Source organism: Sebastes umbrosus, chromosome 18 (assembly GCF_015220745.1).
Source record: "Sebastes umbrosus isolate fSebUmb1 chromosome 18, fSebUmb1.pri, whole genome shotgun sequence".
In the NCBI taxonomy this organism is placed as follows: domain Eukaryota; kingdom Metazoa; phylum Chordata; class Actinopteri; order Perciformes; family Sebastidae; genus Sebastes; species Sebastes umbrosus.
This window is the reverse complement of record NC_051286.1, coordinates 26,453,949-26,477,511: the sequence shown is the minus strand read 5'-3', so window position 1 is coordinate 26,477,511 and position 23,563 is coordinate 26,453,949. Positions and strand designations below refer to the sequence as shown.

Below are 23,563 nucleotides of genomic sequence, written 5' to 3'. Positions count from 1 at the left end.
ACAAAATTCTAAATGGCCAACTTCCGGTTGGGAGGAGCTAATGAAACCCAATAAGAAATATGTCTGAAATAATGACCGGGATGTGCCTACCAAATTTCATGAATATAGGATCAACTTTTTCCAAACTATGGCCTTCCACGCATTAGGGGGTGCTATGGAGCCCGCTTAACACGCTGAACCCAATCGCTGTACATTCACGTAAAAGTCCACAGGTATCCAACTTTCATGATTTTTCGAGTATACCAAGGGCGTCAAAGGTATATTCAAAGGCTAAAAGTATTAAGGGGGAGATTAAGAGCCAACATGCCACACCCAAGCCCAATTACAACACTAAATTGAAGTAATTACTAGTGTGAATATGCGTGTAAAGTTTCATGAGTTTTTGTGCATCTTAAAGTCCTCAAACGTGTGTTCGTAAATTTTAAATTAACGTACGAAATCCAAGATGGCTGACTTTTTGTTGGCCAAAAAAATCTAAAAATCTAAGAGATATAATACGCTCTTGCATATGTAGGCAATGACCTACTCTAATTTCGTGATGATGGAAGTATTTGTTTCTCAAACCTGCCTACATTAGGGGGCGCTATGGAGCCCTCTGGCGACACCCGAGCCAAATCACTTCAGAACTTTGTAATTTTCGCCAGTTCTGATACGTATTCCAATTTTCGTGAGATTTCGTGCATCTTAAGCGCCTCAAAAAAAGTATCCCAGATGAGGTCTCCAAATTACGTTTTGTCACGAAAACAGGCGAGGAATACAAAGTAAATGACATGATACCATGCGCAAGACGTGGTTGTTGTTACATTAGTTCACAAAATAGCCTGTTTCCACTGGTTTCCACACTTCTATTTTGCTATTTATTCCTCTGGGTGCAACAACAACTTTGCTCCGTGTGGCAATTGCAACACATACGGTAAGTTCCTATTGTTACAGGTGACCTCGCCTACCCCAGGTTTTCCCTAAACCCGTGTCTTGCGCTCTCATTGGCTGTAGCTCGTGGCCGGAGTCCGCGACAGGTCCAGATATTTAGCATGCTAGATATCTGGAATGTGTCTGCAAGGCATCGGCGAGCTTCTTGGCGAGCTTATTTGCGAGCCTTTTTGTCGAGCGGCGATGTGCGAGTGGTGAGCCAACGCCGATGTACCTCTGATCTGGGGCTTTTGTTGGGGAGCTCCAAAAATAGTCGGGAGGTGGAAAATCTGTGATAAAGTTGTGTTATGTGAACTAGCTATCCTCTGGTGGACAGGTGAGTCTATTACATGCTTTGACGTGATACAGAGTAGGCCACTAATAATGTACCTTCTATTATTACGGCTTTAACTACTACTATTGCTGTAAAATAATGAATTGTTTTGCATCATGACATTATTGCATTAGGACTAACCTGGAATGAACTTTTCAGAGTGGGCTCATTCTAAAATCTTAAAGACATGGGGGTAGGTTGCATTTTTGTTAGGCCAGTAGACTTTTGGTTTCATGTCCTTGGGAAAAGACCCTATTAGGCCTACCTAAATGGTGTTTCAGATATTAGCAATTCTCGTAGAATTAAATAATTCAAAAAGGATTTAAAAAGTAAATCTCATCTACAGTATAGTATGTTAATCTGGCATCTAATGTCATCCCGATGAAAAGTCCCACCTCTGATTGGACCATTTTAGAATGTATTCATTATGGTAATGAGATACAGGTTGATAAAAAGATCGTGCACAGTGGCACAGTAATGAAGAACACCCATCAACAGAGGGACCTCTTATTGTAGTTTTGCATTCATGCAGGTAAAAATATTTTAAATTAATGTGATTTTTCATATTGTTAATCGTCAATTGACAACTGATCTGCAGGAACCCAGAAACATGGCATCAGAAGACAATGTTAATGACATACATCCCTGTTATGAAATAGATAATGGCTCTTACATCCTGAAAGGCACCCCTTCTACAATATGTGTTTTATTATTTATTTTCCTTGGCTCATTATCTGTTGTCACAATATGTGGAAACCTTCTTGTAATAATCTCCATTATTTACTTCAAACAGCTCCACACTGCTACAAACTTTCTCATTCTCTCTCTGGCTGTGGCGGACCTGCTTGTTGGTCTTGTAGTTTTTCCTCTCAGCATGGTATTCTCTCTTAGCTCATGTTTGTATTATGAAGATTTATTTTGCAAAGTACGAGACAGTTTGGATGCAACACTGAGCGTATCTTCCATTTTGAATACATGTTGTATTTCCATTGACAGATATTATGCAGTGTGTCAGCCTCTGAACTATAGAACTAAGATAAATGTTAATGTTGTTGCAGTCATGATTGTAGTAAGCTGGAGTGTTTCTGTTTTAGTTGCCATTGGCCGTGCAATTCCAGGATTAATCAATGAAAAATGTAAAGAAAACTGTGTTATTGATTTTCGACGTGCAAGAATTTTGGCACAGTTTTTCTCATTTTATCTCCCAGTGATCATAATGCTCTGTATCTACCTAAAGATTTTCCTTGTTGCCCAGAGACAGGCACGCAGCATCCAGAACACAACCTGTCAGAACACAAAGTCTGGAGCAACTGCCAGTAAGATGGAGAGAAAGTCCACCAAAACCCTGGCTATTGTTATGGGAGTTTTTCTGATGTGCTGGACTCCTTTCTTTCTCTATGTTAGCTGTCAGGTTTTGAATCACGTGCCCATGTGGGTGCCACTGTTTGAAACTCTTAACTTGCTCACACTGTCAAATTCAATGTTCAATCCATTCATTTATGCTTTCTTTTACAGCTGGTTCAGATCAGCTTTAAGAATGATCATTTCGGGAAAAATATTTCAAGGTGATTTTACGAACACGAAACTGCTGTGACGTATTCTTTGGAGTGCTGTAAAGGCTCACGAATGTGTCATGAAACTCTGCAACCTGTAAGGCAGCATCATGTTTTGAATGTTTTCTTAATTATGCAATATATACTACATACTAAGGTGAAACACTGACTGAGGTGCATAACAGTGAGCTGTCACTTTGCAATCATGTAAAAAGCTTAAACACACTATGCTCACATGTACATGTGTATTCTGTATGTGCTTGTTTCAACATTTGCAACACTTCCAACACAGCAAAAAATAAATTGATAACATCATGCAGAGAGTTGGACTCTTGATGTAGTTGTTGGTCCCATTCTGAACCTCTTTATGTCATAAACACTTTCAGTATGTGCCACTGTAGTGGCACAACTATTTATTTAGAAAGGTATGAGACAAGCAAAAAGAATAAAATATGCACATAACCTAAACTTTAGGTTTGTCATCATCTCTACATTAATAAGTCAGACACCTTGAGGAGGTAAAGCTCTGTTTTTTGTTATAAGTAAAAGCCATGCAATCAAAGTGTTACTTGAGTGAAAGTATAAAAGTATTAGCATCAAAAAATACAAAGTAAATAAGTGAAATTACTCATTATGCAGAAGGGCCAATTTTTATAATATCATATATTACAGCTAGTTGAGCTAGGGTTTCTTTATTAATTGTTAATATAGATTTATATTGAAAGTTTAATGAAGGTTTATCTCTATGGCTTAATTAGTAACCATCATGCCTATGGGGGACCCCACTTCTAGTCTAATTAACCCAAAACCCATGACTATTTTTCCAGTCTATACATTTATGTTTCATCTATTGCTTCACCTCAAGCTCTATTAGCTGATACAGGGGGCAATCCTGTCTTTTAAACAACAATCATATGATCATCAAGATTATATGTGTCCTGCCATAATAAATAAGCAGGACACATGTATTGTGCTTTATGCGTAATAGAAAAACAATGCAAAAACAAAAATGTATCACTAGGTTGTTATCACGTTTTCCGTACTTATGTTACGTTGTTTGTATTTATTTTACGTACGTATTTTAAGGCCAACCATCATGTTGTTGCTAAAAGTAACACCTAGTTCACACTACAAGACTTTCAAAGTAGTCAGATCTGTTAAGGTTTCAGTTCAAAGGGGGACCCAAACGCAAGAGACCAGGCAGCCAGGTAAACTTGATTAAAGGCGAGCTTTAATGCAAAGCTGGTGTCAAAACATAAAGCTGACAGGAAACCAAAAAACAGAGGGCGCATGTTGAGATAAAACAAAATACAAAGGAAAAAAAACCCAAAGACTAAACTAAGTACAAACCGGTAAAATACAGAGAACAGAGGGAACACAGGCAGAATGGCAGGAAAAACACAGGTAAAAAAGGAGACAACCTGACACTGAATGAGGGAAGTACACAGACTAAATTCAATATATATACATATATTAGGGGTTGAACGGTTCGGTTCATATCACGGTTTTGGATTCACGGTTTTGGGTTCGGTTCGGTACATTTATGGTACAGCATGGAGGTCATGTTCTGATTGCCACATGCTTTTCATTTATTTTGCAAAAATAAGTTACAAATATTTGCCTCAACAAAAGTTTGGCTTACATAAAGAACATAAACACTTCTTCATTGACAATCTTAATTGAAAGAATAGGTCTTCTACAGTAATTAGTACAAACAAAAATTACAGCTTTGTTATTTTCATATAAATATGATGTAATTATAAACTGAGGCCATACATTGAAGCATAAGCTCAACCAGAACCATGCTAAAAAACAAATAGCTTTTTTGTAATCTCCCACTCATTTAACAGTGGCTCATTGATCATAATTCTTACTATAACAGTTAAGGCACTCAAATACTGACATATTGTCAATAAGAAAGAATAAATTGTCTGTAATGTAAATGTAATGTTCCATCTTAAGGTTGTTGGTAAATCCTCAACTGCTGCTTATTCTAGTTTCTACAGGGCAGGCACAACAGACTAACATTCACACGTGAAGGCTCATGCACTTTGACCATATGCTTAATTCTGTATTGTTTATGATGGAGTGAGGTCGTATATGCATTAATAAACACTCTTATAGCATTAGATATGACTTTGGCACGGTGTGAATCTGCAGTGGGAGGCTGTCTGAACGCTGTGGGGAAACGGACTCTCCATCCAGTCTGCTTTTGTTTCGCTCCGCTGATCGACACATTCGGTTGATGCCGTCGTAATTAAATGTTTCCAGTGTCCACATATAAACCCGACTTCAGTTGAACAGTGTCGGCGTACAGTTTGACACAAATTGTTGTCAGTTTAGCTCGACTATCTTGAGCAACTAGGCGCTACAGCGCTGATATCATTTCTGGTGTGCTGCCAAAATTTTCCGGGTAAAACTCACGCTCCAGAGTTTCTGTTCCGCGCGTGTGAGTAGTAGACATAAACGGCTGTTTGGGTGACGGCGAACCGGAAGGATGTCGCGGACCGAACTGAAAGTACTGAACCGAATGGTTCGGGTCAAATACACGAACCGTTCAACCCCGAATATATAAATATATATATATATATATACTGGGGTTTTTTGTTGTTTTTTTACGGTATACACTGTGGATCATAATAAGAATATATATAACTAGAATGGCACTCGGATAGCGCAGACGTCCGCCAAGGTGCGTGACTTTAAAAATAGATCACAGCTTACAGCTGGCGGTACCTTGAGGGGGTCGGCTTATTATTAACACGGTGTGTTTCCGTGTAACGTATCGTTGGATGCCTCTTTTATTCAGCAGCCTTGTTATGTTTGTATAATGTTACACTATGTTCTCTCTCATTCCATCATCTACTGCTTTTTTCTTTCTCACCACTGACGGCCAGCAGCTCCCGCACCTCGATGTCTCGCCACAATTCCACACACATATCTCTCTGCTCTCAGTAGGAGGCGGGGTCACGCTTCATCAACACGTCATCAGTTACACTGCGCATGTGTTATACCCTGTGGTCTTAATGCTCAGGCTGATCGGAATCCTTAAAAAAAATTCCTGAATTCGGATTAAGATCCGGATTGCCATCAAAATTGAATGGATTGTTCATTGTGCCACACCCCAGCCCTTTAAAAAATGTCATTCAAATCCATCGCAAACTTTTGGAGTAATCCTGCTAACAGACAGATAGACAAACAATCAAACCAACGCCGGTGAAAACATAACCTCCTTCAAGGCCCTCGGCCTTGGTGAAGGAAATTACTGTATATAATAATGACTTTCAAAATAAAACAGGAAACAAACTACAACAAAAACCCAGGAACATGACAGTATCCCCCTTCAAGGAATGGATTCCAGACGTCCCTAGCTGAATTCTAGTACGGTGGGTGGAGGGCATCTGGAGGAGGGACTCTGGAACAAGTAGGCAGAGAACTGAGGAATGGAGGGCTGGATAGGGTTTGGAACAGGGAATCTCAGGCAGACGGCCTGGCGGCATGGCAAAACTGGAGCAGAGAAACTCAGGCGGATGGCCTGGGGGCAGGGCAGAGGCAAAGCAGGGAAACTCAGGCGGATGGCCTGGTGGCAGGGCAGAGGCAGAGCAGGGAAACTCAGACGAACGGCCTAGAGACAGGGCAGAGCATAGCAGGGAAACTCAGGCGGACGGCCTGGGGGCAGGGCAGAGGCAGAGCAGGGAAACTCAGTCTGCCTGAGTGAACGCCTGGGGGAAGGGTAGAGGCGGAGCAGGGAAACTCAGACGGACGGCCTGGGGGCAGGGCAGAGGGAAAGCAGGGAAACTCAGGCAGACCGCCTGGGGGCAGGGTAGAGGCGGAGCAGGGAACATCAGGCGGACCGCCTGGTGGCAGGCATAGGCGGATCAGGGAAACTTCAGAAGGGGAGTCCATTCACACACAGACTTAATACACAAGGAGAGCAGAGTGATTAGACACAGGTGGAACAAATTAGGGCGGGGCAGACAGTCACAAAGGCGGGAAACATCATCGCCCATCATCGCCCATTTGACACGTTGACCCTTGACAACAACTTAATGAAAGGCTTTTTGGTTTTGATTCTAAAGCAAGCTAATTTGGTTCATCAAACCAGAACATTACAGGAGGGCTGCAACATGGTTTACATTGTAAATTGTCACTACTACCACTGTTACTCCTGCCACTGAAGACCAGTCACGCAAAAAGGCATATGAATGACGAATAATGTGCAAGGCAAAAACGTGGAATAAGAATGGCGTTCTTGCTTTAGGTGTATAATTTCTGCGACATGTAGTCTGTACTGACTGCAGTATAAATGCATCTGCATAAATGTGCTACGCCCAGAGCTAGTGACGTAGCATAAAATGTGAGAAAGAGTGCTCATGGCGGGCAGGTGGATGCATCCAAAACAAGTTTTTTAGTGACGTTTGTGACGTGTTTTCCGTCGTTATGTTACGTTGTTTCCATACATATTGTACTAAGTTTACGTACTTATTTTAAGGCCAACCATGATGTTGTTGCTAAAACTAACACCTATTTCACACTACACGACTTTCAAAGTAGTCAGATCTTTTAAGGTTTCAGTTCAAAGGTGGACCCAAACGAAGGAGACCAGGCAGCCAGGTTAACTTGACAAATGCGATGCAAAGCTGGTGTCAAAACATAAAGCTGACAGGAAACCAAAAAACAGAGGGCGCAGGCTGAGATAAAACAAAATACAAAGGAAAAAAAACCCAAAGACTAAACTAAGTACAAACCGGTAAAATACAGAGAACAGAGGGAACACAGGCAGAATGGCAGGAAAAACACAGGTAAAAAAGGAGACAACCTGACACTGAATGAGGGAAGTACACAGACTAAATTCAATATATATACATATATTAGGGGTTGAACGGTTCGGTTCATATCACGGTTTTGGATTCACGGTTTTGGGTTCGGTTCGGTACATTTATGGTACAGCATGGAGGTCATGTTCTGATTGCCACATGCTTTTCATTTATTTTGCAAAAATAAGTTACAAATATTTGCCTCAACAAAAGTTTGGCTTACATAAAGAACATAAACACTTCTTCATTGACAATCTTAATTGAAAGAATAGGTCTTCTACAGTAATTAGTACAAACAAAAATTACAGCTTTGTTATTTTCATATAAATATGATGTAATTATAAACTGAGGCCATACATTGAAGCATAAGCTCAACCAGAACCATGCTAAAAAACAAATAGCTTTTTTGTAATCTCCCACTCATTTAACAGTGGCTCATTGATCATAATTCTTACTATAACAGTTAAGGCACTCAAATACTGACATATTGTCAATAAGAAAGAATAAATTGTCTGTAATGTAAATGTAATGTTCCATCTTAAGGTTGTTGGTAAATCCTCAACTGCTGCTTATTCTAGTTTCTACAGGGCAGGCACAACAGACTAACATTCACACGTGAAGGCTCATGCACTTTGACCATATGCTTAATTCTGTATTGTTTATGATGGAGTGAGGTCGTATATGCATTAATAAACACTCTTATAGCATTAGATATGACTTTGGCACGGTGTGAATCTGCAGTGGGAGGCTGTCTGAACGCTGTGGGGAAACGGACTCTCCATCCAGTCTGCTTTTGTTTCGCTCCGCTGATCGACACATTCGGTTGATGCCGTCGTAATTAAATGTTTCCAGTGTCCACATATAAACCCGACTTCAGTTGAACAGTGTCGGCGTACAGTTTGACACAAATTGTTGTCAGTTTAGCTCGACTATCTTGAGCAACTAGGCGCTACAGCGCTGATATCATTTCTGGTGTGCTGCCAAAATTTTCCGGGTAAAACTCACGCTCCAGAGTTTCTGTTCCGCGCGTGTGAGTAGTAGACATAAACGGCTGTTTGGGTGACGGCGAACCGGAAGGATGTCGCGGACCGAACTGAAAGTACTGAACCGAATGGTTCGGGTCAAATACACGAACCGTTCAACCCCGAATATATAAATATATATATATATATATACTGGGGTTTTTTGTTGTTTTTTTACGGTATACACTGTGGATCATAATAAGAATATATATAACTAGAATGGCACTCGGATAGCGCAGACGTCCGCCAAGGTGCGTGACTTTAAAAATAGATCACAGCTTACAGCTGGCGGTACCTTGAGGGGGTCGGCTTATTATTAACACGGTGTGTTTCCGTGTAACGTATCGTTGGATGCCTCTTTTATTCAGCAGCCTTGTTATGTTTGTATAATGTTACACTATGTTCTCTCTCATTCCATCATCTACTGCTTTTTTCTTTCTCACCACTGACGGCCAGCAGCTCCCGCACCTCGATGTCTCGCCACAATTCCACACACATATCTCTCTGCTCTCAGTAGGAGGCGGGGTCACGCTTCATCAACACGTCATCAGTTACACTGCGCATGTGTTATACCCTGTGGTCTTAATGCTCAGGCTGATCGGAATCCTTAAAAAAAATTCCTGAATTCGGATTAAGATCCGGATTGCCATCAAAATTGAATGGATTGTTCATTGTGCCACACCCCAGCCCTTTAAAAAATGTCATTCAAATCCATCGCAAACTTTTGGAGTAATCCTGCTAACAGACAGATAGACAAACAATCAAACCAACGCCGGTGAAAACATAACCTCCTTCAAGGCCCTCGGCCTTGGTGAAGGAAATTACTGTATATAATAATGACTTTCAAAATAAAACAGGAAACAAACTACAACAAAAACCCAGGAACATGACAGTATCCCCCTTCAAGGAATGGATTCCAGACGTCCCTAGCTGAATTCTAGTACGGTGGGTGGAGGGCATCTGGAGGAGGGACTCTGGAACAAGTAGGCAGAGAACTGAGGAATGGAGGGCTGGATAGGGTTTGGAACAGGGAATCTCAGGCAGACGGCCTGGCGGCATGGCAAAACTGGAGCAGAGAAACTCAGGCGGATGGCCTGGGGGCAGGGCAGAGGCAAAGCAGGGAAACTCAGGCGGATGGCCTGGTGGCAGGGCAGAGGCAGAGCAGGGAAACTCAGACGAACGGCCTAGAGACAGGGCAGAGCATAGCAGGGAAACTCAGGCGGACGGCCTGGGGGCAGGGCAGAGGCAGAGCAGGGAAACTCAGTCTGCCTGAGTGAACGCCTGGGGGAAGGGTAGAGGCGGAGCAGGGAAACTCAGACGGACGGCCTGGGGGCAGGGCAGAGGGAAAGCAGGGAAACTCAGGCAGACCGCCTGGGGGCAGGGTAGAGGCGGAGCAGGGAACATCAGGCGGACTGCCTGGTGGCAGGCATAGGCGGATCAGGGAAACTTCAGAAGGGGAGTCCATTCACACACAGACTTAATACACAAGGAGAGCAGAGTGATTAGACACAGGTGGAACAAATTAGGGCGGGGCAGACAGTCACAAAGGCGGGAAACATCATCGCCCATCATCGCCCATTTGACACGTTGACCCTTGACAACAACTTAATGAAAGGCTTTTTGGTTTTGATTCTAAAGCAAGCTAATTTGGTTCATCAAACCAGAACATTACAGGAGGGCTGCAACATGGTTTACATTGTAAATTGTCACTACTACCACTGTTACTCCTGCCACTGAAGACCAGTCACGCAAAAAGGCATATGAATGACGAATAATGTGCAAGGCAAAAACGTGGAATAAGAATGGCGTTCTTGCTTTAGGTGTATAATTTCTGCGACATGTAGTCTGTACTGACTGCAGTATAAATGCATCTGCATAAATGTGCTACGCCCAGAGCTAGTGACGTAGCATAAAATGTGAGAAAGAGTGCTCATGGCGGGCAGGTGGATGCATCCAAAACAAGTTTTTTAGTGACGTTTGTGACGTGTTTTCCGTCGTTATGTTACGTTGTTTCCATACATATTGTACTAAGTTTACGTACTTATTTTAAGGCCAACCATGATGTTGTTGCTAAAACTAACACCTATTTCACACTACACGACTTTCAAAGTAGTCAGATCTTTTAAGGTTTCAGTTCAAAGGTGGACCCAAACGAAGGAGACCAGGCAGCCAGGTTAACTTGACAAATGCGATGCAAAGCTGGTGTCAAAACACAAAGCTGACAGGAAACCAAAAACAGAGGGCGCAGACTGTATATATATATATATATATATATATATATATACACACTGTATATAATAATGACTTTCAAAATAAAACAGGAAACAAACTACAACGAAAACCCAGGAACATGACAGTATTCCCCCTCAAGGAACGGATCCCAGAGTTTATGAAGTCCAGTACGGTAGGTGAAGGGGGTCCGGAGAATGGACTCTGGAACAAGTAGGCAGAGAACTGAGGAATGGAGGGCTGGATAGGGGTGGAACAGGGAATCTCAGGTGGACGGCCTGGGGGCAGGGCAAAGGTGAAGCAGGGAAACTCAGGCAGACGGCCTGGGGGCAGGGCAGAGGCAAAGCAGGGAAACTCTGGTGGTGAGCATCAGCGGCGAATGCGGGACTCCTTAGGAGGACGACCACAGAGGCAACGGAACCCTTTAAGAGGACCACCACGGAGGCGACGGGGCCCTTAGGAGGAAGACTACTTGGAGCTGCTGCGACCCAGCAGGGTCGGGGTCTTGGTGCTGCTGCGGCCCAGCCGGAACAGGAGATAGCCAGACCCCCGACAGGCTACATGGAGCAAATGTTGGCCAGACCCCCAAAAGGATACTCGGAGCGGTTGTTGGCCGGGCCCCCGACAGCATACGTGGAGCAGGTGTCGGCAGGTTGCAGACGACAGAGACCTCTGACACAGGAACAGGCTTGGATTCGGTCGGGACCCCCAACTCAGTAACAGTCTTGGAGTTGGCCGGGACCTCCGACACCAGAACTGGCGTGATGCCGACTGGACCACTGGGCAACATAGACGATTGCCGTCTCCAAGACCCACGCTTCGTTATAGGGGCTCCAGCCCCTAGATATCTTGGGGATATTGCCAGCCGAGATGGGGCATGGGCTGAGGCTTCTGGGGCATGGGCTGAGGCTGGAGCTGGGGCTGGTTGCGAGACTGCTGGGGCATTGACTGAGACTGGGGCTGAGGCTGAGGCTGGTAGCGAGACTGGTGGGGCGTGGACTGAGACTGGGGCTGGGGCTGGTTGTGAGACTGCTGGGAGGTGGACTGAGATTGGGGCTGAGGCTGGTAGCGAGACTGGTGGAGTGTGGACTGAGACTGGGGCTGGGGCTGGTTGTGAGACTGCTGGGACGTGGACTGAGAGTGGGGCTGAGGCTGGTAGCGAGACTGCTGGTATTTTTATTTGGCCAGGAGACTTTTGGTTTCATGTCCTTTGGAAAAGGACATGAAAGGACAAAAGGACATGACCCTAATATGCCTACGTAAATGATGAATCAGATATTAACAATACTGGTGAAATTAAATAATTCAAAAAGGACTTCTCATCTATAGTATAGTGTGTTAATCTGGCACCTAATGTCATCACGATGAAAGGTCCCACATCTAATTGGACCATTATAGAATGTATTCATTATGGTAATGAGATACAGGTTGATAAAAAGTTTGTGCACAGTGGCACAGTAATGAAAAACACCAATCAACAGAGATACTTCTTATTGTAGTTTTGCATTCATGCAGGTCAAAATATTTTAAATGGACATCATTTTTAATTTTGTAAATATTGTTAATCTTTAATGCAAAACTGATTTGCAGGAACCCAGGAACATGGCATCAGAATTCACTGTCAACCATATTAATGTTAATGACATACATCCCTGTTATGAAGTACATAATGGCTCTTACATCCTGAAAGGCACCCCTTCTACGATATGTGTTTTATTATTTATTTTCTTTGGCTCATTATCTGTTGTCACAATATGTGGAAACCTTCTTGTAATAATCTCCATCATTTACTTCAAACAGCTCCACACTGCTACAAACTCTCTCATTCTCTCTCTGGCTGTGGCAGACCTTCTTGTTGGTCTTGTAGTTTTTCCTTTCAGCATGGTATTCTCTCTTAGCTCATGTTTGTATTATGAAGATTTATTTTGCAAAGTACGAGGAAACTTCGACGTAACACTGAGCACAGCTTCCATTTTGAATTTATGTTGTATTTCCATTGACAGATATTATGCAGTGTGTCAGCCTCTGAACTATAGAACTAAGATAAATGTTAATGTTGTTGTGGTCATGATCCTGGTAAGCTGGAGTGTTTCTGTTCTAGTTGCCATTGGCTGTTCAATTCCAGGATTAAGTAATGAAAAATGTGAAGAAAACTGTTTTATTGATGTTCTACTTGCAAACATTTTGGGACTTATTTTCTCATTTTATCTCCCAGTGATCATAATGCTCTGTATCTACCTAAAGATTCTCTGTTTTACCTTTCAGCTTTTGAATCACGTGTCCGTGTTTGTTCCACTGTTTGAAACTCTCAACTGGTTTACACTGTCAAATTCAATGCTCAATCCATTCATTTATGCTTTCTTTTACAGCTGGTTCAGATCAGCTTTCAGAATGATCATTTCAGGAAAAATATTTCAAGGTGATTTTACGCACACAAAACTGCTGTGACGTAATCTTTGGGGTGCTGAAATAGCCAACGATCGAGTAAGGTCTGATAAAATTAGTCACAATAAAGATACACTGACCTAGGGACAAAGGTGCGTTACAGTGAGCTGTCAGCTTATGCAATCATGAAAATAGCTTAAACACACTATGCTCACATGTACTGTACATGTATATCCTGTATGTGCTTTTTCCAACACTCACTGGTACTATATGACACTTTCTTTGAGTAAAATATTCAACATGATATTGATTACATTTGAGTTTATAGTTTTTTGTTAAAAAATGTATCACATGTTGCATAGCAAAAATACATTTGTAACATCCTGTTGCGGCTGGACTCTAAATGTAATTGTTGACCCCATTCTGAACCTCTTTAGTATTAGAATCAAAATATATATACTAGGTAAATAATTAAAAGTACTCATTACGGAGAATGGCCCATTTCATAATAACTTATATTACTGGATTATATATTTTTTTGCATTAATATTGACAGTTGGTAAAGCTTCGTTTCTTTATCCATTGTTGATTTATATTGAAAGTTTAATGAAAGTTTATCTCTATGGTTTAGTTAGTAACCATCATGCTTACCTAAAGCTCTATTAGCTGATACACAGGGCAATGCTGTCTCTTAAACAGAAATCATATGATCATCAGGATTACATGTTTCCTGCTATGATAAATAAGCAGGACACATGTACTATGCTCTATGCATAATAGAAAAGCAATGCAAAAAACACAATGCTTTATTGAAAGTGTCATTGCTAGCAGCATGGGTCTGTGGATGGGAATGTTGGGCTGCTTGTAGGTCCACCACTTTGGTCCAAACTGAAATATCTTGACAACTTTTAGATGGATTGCCATGGCATCTTCTACAGATATTCATGGTGCCCAGAGGATGAATCCTACCAGCTTTGGTAATTCCCTGACTATACCTTTAGGGCCATCATCAGGTCAAAATTTCAATCACCAAATACCTGCAAAACTAATGACATTCCCATCAGCCTCAGTCAGTGTAGTGTTAGTTTAGTGTTTAGTGTTAAACGTGAAGCTGACAGAACCAGATGCGTCATATGAGCGTGTATGAGTCCTGTTGGTCTGATGCATGTTTATTATGCTGAGGATTATAACTCTTGATTTGGCTATTAGTGAATTTGACATCTTTTAAGACATAACGATTTAAATGAAGGCTGTTTAAGTGTTAGAGTTCTACTGCGGAAACGAAATTGAAGTCGAAAAAAATCACAGTTTTTGGCCCAAATTTCAAAACTTCTGGCACCTTGGACTTCAACCCCCCAAAAGGCACAATTAGACCACACTTTCAACTATCATACCAAATTTGAAGTTCCTAAGCTAAGTAGTTTCCGAGTTCTGCTCCGGAAACGAAAGTATGACACGCCAACGGACGGAAGGACGGACACGAGGTGCGCTATATACCCCCGACTACGTTGTCGTGGGGGTACAAAAAGTCTTTATAAGTGTTCATCAAGTTTAAAATAAAGGTCAGCTTTAAAACATACCTTCCGGGAGACTAGCCTGTTTCCTTATAACTAACACTACACGACTTTAGCCCTGATTTTCAGCTCCCCGACAGTTTTTGGATATCCCCGACAAAAGTCCCAGATCAGAGGCAAATCGTCGTTGGCTCACCACTCGCACATCAGCGTTCGAGCATCATGTGCGAACTGCTCAAACGCTGATGCTTCGCAGACACATTACATATATCTAGCATGCTAAAGAGCGCAAAACTCAGGTTGAGAGGAAACCTGTGGGAGGAGGGGTCGCCTGTAACAATAGGAGGCTTACTGTAGGCTATGTGTTAAACTTGTCTGTCAACTGAAATAAACTAACATTCCATAACATCTCCACCATAATAATAATATATCATTTTACACCAAAACAGATATTCTGCATAATGGGTACTTTTACTTTTGATACTTTAAGTACTTTTTGATACTAGTACTATTGTTTTACTTGTGTAAAATTTTAAATGCAGGATATCTACATGTTGTATTTTTTTCATAGTGTGATATTACATTAGTAGTATCTGGGTAGTTCTTTGTAAATTATCTGTGATTTTTGTGAGAAAATAAAGTTAGAAATAAAAAAAACATTTTTAAATGCAGGTTTATCCTTTGAAACATTTATTTTTTTCATTTCTACAGACACGTTTCATGAAAACAAAATATACATGCTTGTCTTATAGCCGATTAAATGATCAGCATTAAATAGCTTATGCATCGACTATGCGTGAAGTATCATATAATGGGTGGGACAAGGACTACATCTGTTCTTTCATAGAAAAAATAAATAATAAATCTCTAGATGCAATCCTCTCCTGCACTGAAGGACTTCTATCTGACAGTGAAAGAGAAGAAGAAAATCTAAAACAGATTCAATTCATGATGTTACGCATAACAATCCGATGAAGATGATTTTTTTACTTGTTGTTTGTTGCTGTCACGCCTGAAAATCCGTACGCCCAGTCAATTTAGTCACATACAAATCAAAACATCACAAATGCAGTAAGCAGGACGATCTTATTTCTTCACACGGAAGCTCACAATGGCAACAAATAATCAACGAGGGGAATGTAGAGCATCTCGTTCTCCGCTCCTACCCGCACCGTGTTGCAGCTGGATTTCTGAGGTCCATCTTTCAGTAGTTATTACATTTTGATGGATTTATAAGGAAGGGAGTTTGGTGTTGGTTGTTGGTGTTTCTGAGAATGTGGCACGTTGTCTTTGTTAGTTAACTGACAGTAAATTTATCAACTACAGTTACAGGTGAACTGGATAAATCTCATCCCAGAGAAGAATTGCCCACACACTGACAAAAAAGAAATGTATTTTTTTTGGCGAGTAACTTGAATAATTTCAGTTGTTTGAAAGACATATTTTCACAGCAGTATGAAATAGATAATACAAAGGAAATTATGACATGTTTAACTTCCTAACAAAAAACAAACAGTAATTAAGGAGTATTGATTGGTATCAAGAATCATAGAATTCCACTGGTCTTGGTATCGACTACTAAGTTTCTGGTATCGTGACATCCCTAGTGTAGGCCTATGGGAAGTGACAAAACGCTTAAAATGTACACTATTATTGCAGTGGCAAAAGGTGGGATAAAAAATTTGGTGTGCACCTAAATATTGTGCTGGTGCACCCAAATGAAAAAGTTGGCACCCCGGTTCCAACCAATGTAGAAAGTTAGTCTGGCACCCTTCACAGGCTATTTCAGCACCTCAAAGAATGTCAAAGAAGTTTTGAGTTAGTGAAATCACCTTTAAATATTTTTCCTGAAATGATCATTCTGAAAGCTGATCTGAACCAGCTGTAAAAGAAAGCATAAATAAATGGATTAAGCATTGAGTTTGACAGTGTAAGCCAGACAAGTATTTCAGACAATGCAACTGGCACTGACATAGTATCCGAAGGCTGAGCAGTAAAACAGAGAAAAAAAAGGAGTCTAGAACATCAGAAAAACTCCCATCACAATAGTCAGATTTTTGGTGGCCTTTCTCTCCATCTTACTGGCAGTTGCTCCAGACTTTGTGTTCTGACAGGTTGTGTTCTGGATGCTGCGAGCCTGTCTCTGGGCAACAAGGAAAATCTTTAGGTAGATACAGAGCATTATGATAACTGGGAGATAAAATTAGTAAATAAGTCCCAAAATGTTTGCAAGTAGAACATCAATAAAACAGTTTTCTTCACATTTTTTTACATTGAAGCTGCCTTGTACATTGCAAAATAAATCTTCATAATACAAACATGAGCTGAGAGAGAGGGCCATGTTGAAAGTAAAAACTACAAGACCAACAAGCAGGTCCGCCACAGCCAGAGAGAGAATGAGATAGTTTGTAGCAGTGTGGAGCTGTTTGAAGTAAATGATGGAGATTATTACAAGAAGGTTTCCACATATTGTGACAACAGATAATGAGCCAAGGAAAATAAATAATAAAACACATATCGTAGAAGGGGTGCCTTTCAGGATGTAAGAGCCATTATCTATTTCATAACAGGGATGTATGTCATTAACATTAATATGGTTGACAGTGACTTCTGATGCCATGTTTCTGGGTTCCTGCAAATCAGTTTTGCATTAACGATTAACAATATTTACAAAATTAAAAATGATGTTCATTTAAAATATTTTGACCTGCATGATTGTAAAACTACATAAGAAGTATCTCTGGACAATATATACCATGATCTACAAATATTTTTACTACCCACAAACGTATTTTTGTATTTGTGTTGTGTAAAATCACATCCTCAAAAACACAGGGTGATTTGCAAATACGCATAACTTACTCTGTAAATATGTATTTTAATTCCACATAAAAATGTTATAGGTTTACATGTAAAGTGATATATACGCATTTATACTTGGATTACAACTATTATCTACAGATCTGCTGTGGTACGAATCGGACAAAATTCCGTAAACAAACAGGAGGAAAGGTGGGCCATGTTATGTGGGCCATAAATCCACAGGAACCGATCTGGAAATGCACAAATATCATTCCATGTGTAGATAGAGATGCACAAATGCGTATATATCACTTTACATGTAAACCTTAAAATAAGTATTTACAGAGTAAGTTATGCATATTTGCAAATCGCCCTTTATTTTAGTGACTTTACACAACACAAATACAAAAATACATGTTTGTGGATAGTGAAATATTTGGAAATCATGGTACACATTTGTGGAATGTCTTCTGTTGATTACAACTAATAAAGTCCAATATAAACTCGCTGATCAAATATGAATCAATATTCTGTTACTGTAATGCCTATTTCTCTCCTCAAATGTTTTCAGACACATCTTGTAGTGTACTGTTCAGCTGTATAATTAGAAAGTTTGTGACCCAGTAGCCATGTTGTACCAGCTAATATGTGCTAACGTCAGATGTTACTTGTTGCCACGGTAAATATTCACTTATCCTTCTGCCTGATGAAGACACCAGTGTCAAACTCAGCCATTTATAAAGAAATTTCCACACTAACTTGCAAGGTCAAGGTCACGGTGACCTCACATCTGTAACATTTTTGTGAACACAATGTCTTAAGAACACCTTGGGGGAATTTCTTCAAATCTGGCACAAAAGTCCACTTGGATTCGAGGATGAACCGAGTTTTCAAACTGAGTCTTAATTTTATTGTACATTTGTACTTGTCATCGCATCTACATAAAGTGCAGTATATCTTATATTAACCTTCTAGTATTAGCAATTTTAAAAGTTACATTCAAATTGTTAAAACACACTCAAGGACACACACACACACAGTGTATTATTACTCATATTACATGCAAACATAACGTAATGTATCCCATCTGATTGGACAAGAGATCTTTGCATTAATTATGATAATTAGGTAGGTATTGACTATTTTAATATCAAGTCCAAAGGTTCTGCAATGTGGCAGTGTGAAAAAGGACACAAATCCACACGATACATCAGCTAACTTGAGGCGTATGGTATGAAATAAACTATGAGTGTTTTGTTATTTCAACTTAATGTCTTTGTTTCTTAAGAACACTGACATTGTTGTGGTTACAGATGGTAAAGTAAATTTTCAAATATTTAATAACTTTCATCAATGTAATTGCTTAATATTAGAAAATTTAATTTCAGAAATCTATGTAGAAGCATGGAACCAGAAGTGACTGTCAACGGGGCTTACACTGTTAATGACATACATCCCTGCTATGGATCAGATAATACTACTTACATATTTACAAGTAACCCTTCCATAATATGTGCATTATTATATATTTTCCTTGGCTCACTATCTGTTGTGACTATATGTGGAAACCTTCTTGTAATAATCTCCATCATTTACTTCAAACAGCTCCACATCCCTACTAACTACCTCATCCTGTCTCTGGCTATGGCCGACCTGCTTGTTGGAATTTTAGTTTTTCCTTTCAGCATGGCATTCACTGTAACCTCATGTTGGCATCATGAGGGCTTATTTTGTAAGGTACGAGGAAGCTTTGACGTTACACTGAGCACGGCTTCTATTTTAAACTTGTGCTGTATTTCTATTGACAGATATTACGCAGTATGTCAGCCTCTCGCTTATAAAAGTAAAATAAATGATCGTGTCATTGGGATTATGATCCTGGCGAGCTGGGGAGTCGCTGCTCTAATTGGCATCGGCATCGTAATTGTAGGTTTTAATCAAGGAAAATGTGAAGAAAGTTGTTTAATTGATTCTCTAATATCAACCACTCTGGCATGTATTTTTTCCTTTTATATTCCAGTCATTATAATGCTTAGTATCTACCTGAAAATTTTCCTTGTTGCACAGAGACAGGCCCGCAGCATTCAGAACACAACCTGTCAGAGCACAAAGTCTGGAGCAACTGCCAGTAAGATGGAAAGAAAGGCCACCAAAACTCTGGCTATTGTTATGGGAGTTTTTCTCTTATGTTGGAGTCCTTATTTTCTTTGTATCATCTTTCAGCCTTTAACGTACGATGTTACACCAATTGCTGTGATTGAAACACTTAACTGGCTTACATTGTCAAATTCAATGCTTAATCCGTTTATTTATGCTTTCTTTTACAGCTGGTTCAGATCAGCTTTCAGAATGATCATTTCTGGGAAAATATTTCAAGGTGATTTTGCGAATTCAAAACTCTTTTGACTTGTTGTTTTGAATGTTCAAATACAATTTTAATAAGAGAGTAATAATGAAAGTTGAAACAATAAAGATTCCTATTTCACTGCACTGTGTCAAGTTGGTCTAGTCATGAATCAGAAATAAACATGAATCAATTAGTTACTTCATTCAAATGAATTGTCAAAGTGTATAAGGGCTTAGAACATTATAATGGAAGTATATGATGACCATTCCCATGCTTTATTATGTATCATAAGTTGTTGCAGAAATTTCTGGGTTGATACCAACTGTTACACAGATTTGGTGATAAATGTAACCATTTTTTACCACTCGAGAATTGATAGAAATTATCAAAAATCCCTCCAAAATACCACATTAAGACACCAAAACCTTGAGGAACACCATAGAAAAAGCCATGCTGTGATTTGTTATGAAAAACTTTTGGCATTTGGAGATTTCTGCAAGAATTGCATTTTTCGGCGATTGGATGGCAATCACTTTTGTTCTGGAAATTGCTCAAAACCCCCTTATTGTCAATCCATCCATCATCTGAATGCTCTAGGTCTCTCGTTTGTGGCTGTAAAGTTGAGGCTGTGATTATCCTAGAAGTCACAACAGGTCATTTTATACAGTGAGGTCAAGTTTGTAAGAAATGGTCTCACTATATAAACTGGCTACTATGGGGACACACATAAATACATTTGGGCTCATTGGTTCCACAAGAGTCTCAGCTTTCTAGTGATACCCAATTTCTCGGCACTACTCAATAGGCTTGTCGCGGTAGTCAGTCTTACTTGCGTTAAGAGACCCCAGTATGCAGAAATATTCAAACACATCGTTTATAAAAATGCAATACAATTTTATACAAATTTGTATGAAAATAAAATTTTGTATGCAAATACAAATTCTATAAAAATGCATGGAATTAGCATAAAGTTGGCATGTCTGTAAAGGGGAGACTTGTGGGTACCTATTTTCATTCAAATATCTTGAGGTCAGAGGTCAAGGGACCCCTGTCAAAATGGCTGTGCCAGTTTTTCTTTCTTCTTTTCTTTCCCAACGAGGAACAAAACAAAATTCCTTCTCCGGAAATATTGCGAAATAGGCGCGTTTTCTTTTCACTTCAACACCAAATCCTCTGCCATTTCCCGGTCTGTCAACTCTCTCTCGTCCCGTGTGTGAAATATGATACCTGCTACTCTGAGCTGACTCCTCACGGAGCAGATGCATTCACTTTCCGATAATCGCTTCAATTATTGATTGATGACATGCCACTGATACGGCAAAATGAACTAAATGGGTTTTATTTCTGTAAGAAAAAGCAAAATGATGGTTGGGGCGGCGGTGGGTACGTAATGTAATAATGTGTGCCTGACCACTGTGTAACACCGGTAACACCGACTACCGCGAAAAGCCTATTGAGTAGTGCCGAACTCCAGGAAATAATCCACCTGCTAAACGACAGTGCAGGTGGATTTAAGTGCTACTTACAGAGGGCGTTTGACAGTATGCAAGCAAGCAGGAGCGCGGGCAGAATAACACAAACCGCTGCCTCCACAGCACCACAATTCAGAAACTGATCTGATGCCGGTCTTCACACGTGAGAGATTATGGCCGTAAATGGACTGGCAACCGAAAAACATCCTCGCCACGCTAAGCAACATGCCTCCACCTAACAAAAAAAAAAGAAAGCCTAGTAAAAGCAATTATCAAAGTCATCCTTCTAACGCTGGGCAGTTTTCAGTGGCTGCACAATAAATGGAAACATAGAATAATGTAAATAAAAGCCAAACAATTCAATCATTCATCGACTTTACTGTCTTTCGGGGGCTGTAGCAGGCTCTATTTCAGACCTAAAGTGAAGGTACTGTATCATATGAAACTAGAAAAACCTAAGGAATTTAGTTTTGTTCCTTGTTGGGTATGAGGTTAGATGACACCCCAGAGAAAAACTGGCATGGCCATTTTCACAGGGGTCCCTTGACCTCTGACCTCAAGATATTTGAACGAAAATGGGTACCCATAAGTCTCCCCTTTACAGACATGCCAAATTTATGCTAATGCCATGCATTTTTATAGAATTTGTATTTGCATACAAATTTGTATAAAATTGTATTACATTTGTATAAATGATGTGTTTGAATATTTCTGCAAAATGGGGTCCCTAAACAGTTTTGGAATTGCACAAATTGGGTATCACTGGAAAGCTGAGACTCTTGTGGATCCAATGAGCTCAAATGTATTTTTGTGTGTCCCCATAGTAGCCATTTCATATAGTGAGACCATTTCTGTACTTATGGTCCCACCAAGAAAAATAGTCCCATTCATGGGCTAAAAATTGCGAATTGGACGATCTATACCTTTCCCTAAAAAATCGTTCCAGAGGTCCTAAAAAATCAGGGAAAAGGCTCAAAATTACTAGACATCACTCTGATTGAGGGGGCCCATAACTGGACCTATGGCCTTTTCCCCCACGGAGTTATGATATGTCAAACTTGACTTATTTTAGGGATCCTCAATGCAATCCGTCATCTATCCACCAGATGGCAGGCTCCCTTGGGTATTGCCATTGGACAAACCCATCCTTAATTGCTCGGGTATTGCCATTGGACAAAGGTATTCACAATAAAAAGGAATTCATTATTATTATTAATTAAACAACACAAAATAAAAACAAAACTTACTTTTTACAGAGCACTGTCCACTCCAGCCTTGTCTCAGTCCTGTCCACTCTCCTCTAACATCACCTGCCACACACTGGCCTCTCTACAGCATCAGATCACCCCACTTGAGTTCTCAACCAATCCAGTGGCATCAGAATGCACAACCAATTGAGCTATATTTCAGAAGCATAATTAACTCCTGGATCTCCACAACATCCATTTGTGTGTGTGAGAGGGTGTCACAGCCACAATTTCAGCATCCTAGTACATTCCAGCACAAAGTTAGGAAGTTTCTCTTTTCTTCACGTTTCACATTAAAGCTGCAGTATGGAAAAAAAAACTTGTTCCGATCTTCATTTTTGCAGCATTTATTCATTTGTGGGAAAGGGTGTTACTGAACAATTTTCAGCCTCTTAGCACAAGGCCTTTTGAAGATATAGCCACTGTCCATTCAGCCTACCCAAGGCCCTGCGGTAAGTCATGTGAAGTGGACAAATCAATTCACATACTTTACTGCACGGCCCTGGGTGTTTGAAGTGGACAGTGTCTATATATCCACAGTGCCTTGTGCTAGGAGGCTGAAAACTCATCAGTAACACCCTGTCCCACGGATGAATAAATGCTGCAAAAAATGAAGAAGATCGGAAAAAGTTAATTTTTTCCATACTGCAGCTTTAATGTGAAAACACATAGAAAAGAGAAACTTAATAACTTTGTGCTGGAATGTACTAGGATGTGACACCTTCTCACAACCACGAAGAGATGTTGCAAAGATGAAGCAGATTAGAACAAGTGCATGTTTGCACCACTTGAAAATATTTCCAAGTTTTTGCACGAATTGTCCAAACTGGTTCCAAAGGGTCTAGATCCATCAAAGTCTTGTCAGTTATTCATCATGAACTGTTCTTTTAAGATGTACCGAGTTTTAGCTCCTTTGGTCATCCTTGGGTCAA

The 23,563-nt window shown here is 40.3% G+C and overlaps 3 protein-coding genes and 1 pseudogene across 3 annotated transcripts; 3 read left to right on the top strand and 1 right to left on the bottom strand.

The window, feature by feature from the left end:
• Window positions 1-1,853: 1,853 nt before the first annotated feature.
• On the top strand, window positions 1,854-2,969 carry LOC119477455 (trace amine-associated receptor 1-like). Its single transcript, XM_037751544.1, has one exon. The coding sequence runs from the start codon at window positions 1,854-1,856 to the stop codon at window positions 2,835-2,837; it is 984 nt and encodes a 327-aa protein (XP_037607472.1). The 3' UTR covers window positions 2,838-2,969.
• Window positions 2,970-12,466: 9,497 nt separating this feature from the next.
• LOC119477454 (trace amine-associated receptor 8b-like) lies at window positions 12,467-13,312 on the top strand. Its single transcript, XM_037751543.1, has one exon. The coding sequence runs from the start codon at window positions 12,467-12,469 to the stop codon at window positions 13,310-13,312; it is 846 nt and encodes a 281-aa protein (XP_037607471.1).
• Window positions 13,313-16,566: 3,254 nt separating this feature from the next.
• On the bottom strand, window positions 16,567-17,383 carry LOC119477453 (annotated as a pseudogene).
• Window positions 17,384-18,969: 1,586 nt separating this feature from the next.
• On the top strand, window positions 18,970-19,971 carry LOC119477452 (trace amine-associated receptor 1-like). The gene has a single exon (XM_037751542.1). The coding sequence runs from the start codon at window positions 18,970-18,972 to the stop codon at window positions 19,969-19,971; it is 1,002 nt and encodes a 333-aa protein (XP_037607470.1).
• Window positions 19,972-23,563: the final 3,592 nt, after the last annotated feature.

Coding starts and splice junctions, on each gene's coding strand:
- LOC119477455 (XM_037751544.1), top strand. CDS start 1,854: ATGGCATCAGAAGACAATGTTAATGACATACATCCCTGTTATGAAATA.
- LOC119477452 (XM_037751542.1), top strand. CDS start 18,970: ATGGAACCAGAAGTGACTGTCAACGGGGCTTACACTGTTAATGACATA.
- LOC119477454 (XM_037751543.1), top strand. CDS start 12,467: ATGGCATCAGAATTCACTGTCAACCATATTAATGTTAATGACATACAT.